Raw genomic sequence first — 7,198 nt, 5'->3', positions numbered from 1 at the left:
TGTGGGGGGGGGGAGGGTGGAGAGGAGGAGAGTGGAGTCAGACAGCTAACTATCATACATCTATTTCTTCAATTTAAGTGAAACAAAAACTAGTTACTTTCTTTTAAACCTCATGTCAGGCACTTTTTGTAAGTTTCATCATTATACCAACCCTTTTCAGACTGACACAAAAGAGGCCTGATAATTAAATTTTCTTGGCAATAACAACAGCCTATCAGCAAAACTGAGGGCCCCACCTTAGGAGACACAAATGTGTATTCACTGCTGGGACTTCGAATACTTCTCTCAAAAAACTGTGCCATTAGCATCATCTATGAAAAATGTACCATGGGCTACAGGAAGAAGGCAGGCCAAGGTTGGGGAACCTTTGGTGATGATGAACTTGAGCATGTGGCATAACCTCGACCATGTCAAAAAAATAAAGACATCTAACTGATATCCTCCAAAAGGTATGCCAGATTGCTTTAGTCAAAGTCTGGTAGAAGTTACCAAGAAAGCATTTTTAGTTTTCTACCTTAAATATTTTCAATTTGCTTTAAACCAAAAGGAATTAGACTACATTACAGGATAACTTTAATGGACAAAAATTTCCTTTGTATAAAAACCAATTATGCTTTATCAAGTGCTTAAAAAAAAATAAAAATCTAAACCCATACAGAATCTTTGAACATTGCCTTCTTCAGCCCTAACTCAATCTGTAAAGGGAATTCTTGACAGTCTTCATGTAAAACAAGAAAGGAATACCCATAGTCACAGACATAATCATTTTTTAAGTAGAACAAATATGGGAAGGGTGTGAATACAAATAGAATCATAGAATTCTAGATTTTAGAGCTAAAAAGGCCCTTAGAGATCACTTTATTTCACACTCTTTACTTTACAGACAAGGAAAGAGAGGCCCAAAGGATTAAGTTGCCCAGGATCACAGGGTGAATTAATGCAGAGCTAAGGATTAGAATCCAAGTCTTGAGTCTAGGGCTCCTCCTACTCATGTGGGAAAGACTCTCTTAAATAGTACCCAAGTAGAGAACACTACATAAACAAAAGTGCCTCTTACATTAGGAATGAGGACACTGGGTAGAAAGAGAAAAAAGTCCAACATGTTAAAAGAAAGGTCTGAGAACTTCATCGGCAAAAATTAACTTTGGGAAATATAGTCAGTGCTCAAATCCTGCCAACTTTATTTTATAATAGTGCCCCCCCCCCCCAAAGAGAGAGTACACGCACTTATATTTCATTTTTCATATCTCTGACCCTATTAATAGGTCACTTTTGGCAGTTCATTTCCTCAGTCCTCCATGTAAACTCACATTTCACCACAGCAATGCAGGATCACCATGTGGTGTCCAAGAGGGTAATGGCAGGATATACGGTACATGGGAAAAAATTTTTTTGCCCACCATTCTGCTTTCCAGGAGCAAATACACTGCAGTGAAAGCAGAGACTGCAGGTATGTCATGGGGGAGTTGGTTGGTGGGTAGTCTAAAGAGTATAGAGATTCATTTTTATTTATATATTAGAAAAAAAATTACATGGCTCCAGATTATCATAAAATTTAACGTCTTTCAATTAAACATCACACAGTTACCATCATCATTATGCCCTATGTAAAACCTAAATGATGCGACAAGTTTCTATCAATACTCAACAACACAGTCCAGAAATTGTAACTAAGAAATAGCTGCAGAATTGCATGCCCAACAGGAATCTGTGTGTGGCAAAAGGGTTGGGATAAGAACGGAGGGCTGGGATTCCACCTCCGGAGTGTAGCACCACCCCACCTCCCACTCTCCATCAGTCAGGCTCTTGCAGACCTCCAACTCTCTATCCATATCCCTCTGCAAGAGGAGGAGTGTCCAATGGGTCAAGGAAGCAGCAGCTACCCAGCATGGGATGCTCCCCTTCTATTTCAATATGATGTGGTAGCTATCATTGGTTTCAGCTGAAAAAGAAGCAGAAAGATCATTTGTCACCTCCAAAACACAGCAAAGAAGTATGACAGGTTCTCATAAGAGAAAGACCAGAGAAAAAAAGAAGATTTCTTAGCTTTTACACAGACCAATGCATTTATATCAGAAAAGCAGTAAAAAAGTAACATGAACTATTATTGGAGGCAGGATGACTGCCATTAACTGAATAACTTGAGGTAGCTAGTAAACTTTGATAATGGCATAAGATAACTTATAATAAGCGATAAACTCTTAGAAAGCTTGTTTCTTAATCAACATATAGAATTAACACTACTTTCCTTTTCTTCCTCTCAAAGAGACAATGTATAAAAAAAGTCTTAAGTTCTCAAAGATTGGTAGAGTGGAAGTAAAGGCATCGTGGTATAGTAGCTGGAGATGGTGAGTGCTAAGAAGATCTGGTTTGAGTGACATACCTAAGACACATACTGGTTGTGTGACTTTAGGCAAGTCACTTAATTTCTTATTGCCCCAGACAACTCTTTAAGACTGTAACTTGCAGAAGTTGCTGTTCTATTTTGGTAGAGGGAGTTTCCTCATCAGAATACTACAGATGAAATTACAAATCAGACCAAATAAAAAAGAAAGTATTTTTTATTGTTCTATTACCTTTCATTGTGTCCAGAACAAAACAAGCTTCCTCCTGAAAGTTCTGAATCATCTAAAAGAAGCAACAAGACTAAGTGAAAAAGAAATGCTCTAAATCACTAATATAAGAGAAATGTAAATTAAAACAACTCTGAGATATCACCTCACATCCATCAGATTGGTTAATAAGACATAAAAGGAAATTTACAAATGCTGGAGGGGATATGGAAAAATTGGGACATTAATGCACTGCTGGTGGAGATGAGAACTGGTCCAACCATTCTGCAGAACAATTTGGAACTACGTCCAAAGAAATATAAAACTGTGCATACCCTTTTAACCTAGCAAGACCACTACTAAATCTCTATTCCAAAGAGATCAAAGAAAAGGGAAATGGACTCAAACACACCAAAATTTTTATAGCAGCTCTTTTTTGTGCGAGCAAAGAATCGGGAATTGAGAGGATCCCCCTCAATTGGGGAATGGCTGAATAAACTATGGTATGTGAATATGAAGGAATATCATTGTGCTACAAGAACTGATGAAGGCAATGGCTTCAGAGAATCCTGAGAGGACATATATGAACTGATGCAGAGAGAAGAATCAAGATAAACACTATACACAGTAACAGCCATATCATAACAATGAATCAACTGTGAAAGACTTGGCAACTCTGATGAATACAATGATTCATCATAATTCCAAAGGCCTCGTGATAAAAAATGCTACCCACCTTTAGATACAAAACTAAAAAAGAACTCAGTGCATACTGAAGCATATTTTTTTTCTCTTTGTCTTTTTGGAACATGATGTATGCAGAAATGTCTGCATGACTTCATATGTATACTGAACATTGTATTTCTTGCCTTCTCAATGGGTGAGGGAGGGAGAGTATTTGGAACTGAATAAAATGACATTTAAAAAAGACTAAGTAAACTTCTAAAGCTTAAACAAAATGCTATTAGATCATATGCACCTTAGCTCAAAGATATTAATTAATAAGCATTTACTAAGATAACGTGTGAGGCATTATGCCAAGCACTGCGTATACAAAGACAAGTCAAATAGTCCCTGCCCTCAAGGAACTTATATTATAATTGGGGAGAAAACATGTACACATATGAGCATATACAGGATATATGCAAAATGAATACAAGATAGTTTGAGGAAGGGATGTGGTAGTAGCCTATGGGACCAGAGCAGGCTTCATGAACAAGATGACACCTGAGCTAAGTCTTGAAGGAAACCAGGTGAGACAGAGAGGTGCTGAGGGAAGGCATCCCTGGCATGGGGGAAAGGAAGTACAAAGGCATCAACAGATGGGTGACAAGCATGTCATGTAAGCCAAACACTGAGTAGGCCACTATGGCTAAAACAAAGAGTTAGAGAAGAAGGAGTAAAGTGTAAGAAGACTGGTAAGGCAGGAAGGAGCTAAGCTATGAAGAGCTTTAAATGTCAAATAGAGGGGTTTATACTTGAAGCCATAGGAACCACTGGAGTTTATTAGGGGTGGTGAGATGATCAGATCTGAGTTAAGGAAAAATCCCTTTGGCAGCTGTATGGAAGATGGACTAGAATGGAAAGAAGCTGGAGACAGTACACTAAAAATGGAGGCTATTGCTGAAGTCCAGCTGAGAGATGATGAAGATCTGAATTAGGATGGTAGCTGTGAGTGGAGAGGAGAGGATATTTATTTGTAGAGATGTTGTGGAGATAGGAATGACAAGATTTGGCAAGGACTGGATATGTGAGGAGAGGAGTCTAGGATGACACTGAGGTTGCAAACTTGAGTGACTGCAAGGATGGTGTCCTAACTTATCACTTGACAGTGATGGGGAAGTCCGGAAAAGGGGTATATTTTTTTGGCGGGGATGACAACGGAGTAATAAATTTTCTTTTGGATGTGTATTTGAGATGCCCAATGGATATTTGGTGCTGTGAAACTGGAGCTGAGGAGACTAGGACTAGATATGCAGTGACCCAACAATTAAATTTATTAAACTCTTACTACGTGCCAGATGCTGTACTAGGGATATTCCAATAGTGGAGACAAGAAGTAAATAACTGTGTACATACCAGTTACATACAGAGTAGATAGAAGGTAATCTTAGAGAGAAGGCACTATCAGCAGAGGATTCTGAGAAAGGCTTTCTGTACAATGTGGAATTTTAAGCAGTCTTGAAGGAAGAGAGGGATTTGGGAACCATTTGCACAGAAACAGTCAGCTTTTATAACATTTCAGATAAGCTGAAAATGGTTGGCCTTTTTAATTCCTCTGCCCTTGAGCAGCCCCCAAATGGGGTCTTGAATAGGAAGGATATCGGGCTGAACTCACATTCTTCAAATGTCTAGTCTTCAAAAACCTTCAGAATCATCTGCCCTTTTGCTCATGTATTTCAAGGGTGTTTGAAGAAAGCATTTTAGTTTTAAACAAAAAAAAAAAAGGAATTTGACAGAGAATTGTCCCTAGTATATTTGACTGGTGCTGTATTATATGACACTTTCTTGAATATTTAATTGCTTGATGATAAAGCTCTATTCAGAATTTACCTCATCACTGATGAGCACATGTATTCCTGTCGGCCCCTGTTTGTAGATCTGACTGATCTGACAAGGGGAGATACTGAAAAGCTGAGCGATTTTCTCTGTCAGCTCAACAGCTGTCAGTTCTTCCAGATAGATGGCATGGTACACTGCAAAGGGAAGAAAGAATCAGCAGTCAGGGCCAGACTGTTCCCTAAATAAGGACATTCCTGCATAACTAATCAATCAACAGATGAATTAAAAAGGATTTATTGCCTTCCTACAATATGCCAGATATGGAAGTAGCCACTAGGATTGTTACAGAGACAGAAATGACACAGCCCCTACTCTCCGGGAGCTCACAATCCAGAGGGGGAAACAACTGTACCTATGTTAGTAAACACAAGGCAGATACAAGGCGATTTGGAGGAAGGTGGGCATGGACTATGGGGGAATGTATCAGGCAAAAGCTTCATGTAGAAGGTAGCACTTGAACTGAGAGTCTTTAAGGAAATTAAGGAGGCCAGTTTGACTGGACCATTGAGTGTATGAAAAAAAGTAATGTGAGATTAGAAAAGTGGTTTGGGGCCAAGTTGTGAAGGGTTTAAAATGGCAAACAAAGGAGTTTGTATTTGATCCTAAAAATAATTCTCTAAACACTGACCCACTTTTCTATGTCACCTAGTAGACTCCCATCATGTAAACACCTGAATGTCCCTTTCACCTCTCTCTGAATCCATCTTGTTCTCTTCTGAATGACCTACCAAAGAAAGCACCATTTGAGTCTCCGTTCTCATGTTTCTGCTGCTGCTGCTGCTGTTGCTGCTGCTGCTGCTGCTGCTGCTGCTCCCTCAACTGCAAGGATTCCTGGCAAACATAAATCGTCAGCCTGGGCCTCACCATCCTAAGGAGGAAGCACCTTGTAAGCTGTAAAGTTCTCAAGGCAGGCACATTTTATGGGAAACCAATTTTAAAGATGATACTTTGTGACAATAAGACTACTCTGCCTGTATAAGGGTATATAGAGTAAAAATATATACTCCGACTCCATATACTGTGCACCAGGCCCAAGATTTGTTTCAGGGTCCTCAGCAGAATATATTAGGCCACCATTTATACCACAGCTCAACCTGTTTTCCTTCCGCAAATACAGGGTGTTCCTAAAGTCTGGACGCATAGGAAAAAAATGCATATTTTCAAGAAATGAAATGAATGAAATTTTCAACATTTTATTTAATTGGAATATTAACAAATAACATCTTCACTATGATTTCCATCATTTGTGATGCAAAGGTTGATGAGCTTTGCAAGATTCATGTGAACTTGATGCACTAACTCCACATTGCCATCAATTGCCTATGTGTCCAGACTTTAGGAACACCCTGTACATTCCATTACCTATTCTATTCATGTGACCACACTAGATTGCTCATAAATAATGCCTTATGCCCTACCCCTTTCTCCTCAAAAAACCACACTATTTTTTTTAAAGGACAGGATCTGTGATCTAGTACTTAGCACAGAAGAATGAACTTACTAGATATTTATTGATTGATGAAATGATTTCAATGGCACAGGTTGTCCTGAGGTGAGAAAACTCCTTACCAATGCATGGTGGCACTTTCTTTGCAACTTATAGTTTTAGGGAGTTGCCTAGAGCACTGTAGTCAAACTCAAATAAAAATGGATCCCTGCCTGCTGCATATTGGCTTAGAAAGCCACAGATTAACATTATCTATGTTGCACTGTATCTTTATTCTGTTAAACATTTCCCAACTGCATTTTAATCTGACTTCTGCACTTGGGAGTTGTACTCCAAGTTTGACAACTCTGCCCTAGAGCCCTGAAAGATTAAGTGCCCTGCTCAGGCTCATATGGCCAGTCTGTGTCAGAGAATCTGAATCCAGAGCTTCCTAGCTCTGAGGCTGGTTTTCTATCCACGGATATCACACTGTCTCTTTTTAAGCCAATCTTAAAATCCTACTTCTTCCATGAAGTTTTACCAAACTCAAATACCCTAAGATGTACTCATGCCAGTCATGTATTTAATGCAAACACTTTATTCCCAGTACATAGTCACTATTTAAATTATGTTGATACATTCTGCATGTGTTTCTTGT

At 39.0% G+C, this 7,198-nt stretch overlaps 1 protein-coding gene across 1 annotated transcript in view; it reads right to left on the bottom strand.

The window, feature by feature from the left end:
* Positions 1–1,157: 1,157 nt before the first annotated feature.
* The window catches only part of TFCP2 (transcription factor CP2), a 56,477-nt gene continuing 50,436 nt past the window's right edge, over positions 1,158–7,198 (bottom strand). Inside the window, exons 12-15 of the mRNA XM_036759673.1 lie at positions 5,843–5,982; positions 5,106–5,248; positions 2,577–2,628; positions 1,158–1,942 (exon numbers count right to left, since the gene is read on the bottom strand). Of these exons, the coding sequence (XP_036615568.1) occupies positions 1,905–1,942; positions 2,577–2,628; positions 5,106–5,248; positions 5,843–5,982 (373 nt within the window). The 3' untranslated portion in view covers positions 1,158–1,904. The remainder of the gene's footprint in view (positions 1,943–2,576; positions 2,629–5,105; positions 5,249–5,842; positions 5,983–7,198) is intronic.

The sequence above is a fragment of the Trichosurus vulpecula genome, chromosome 5 (assembly GCF_011100635.1).
Source record: "Trichosurus vulpecula isolate mTriVul1 chromosome 5, mTriVul1.pri, whole genome shotgun sequence".
Lineage (NCBI taxonomy): Eukaryota > Metazoa > Chordata > Mammalia > Diprotodontia > Phalangeridae > Trichosurus > Trichosurus vulpecula.
The sequence above is the reverse complement of the archived record's forward strand: the minus strand, read 5'-3'. Positions and strand labels throughout refer to the sequence as shown.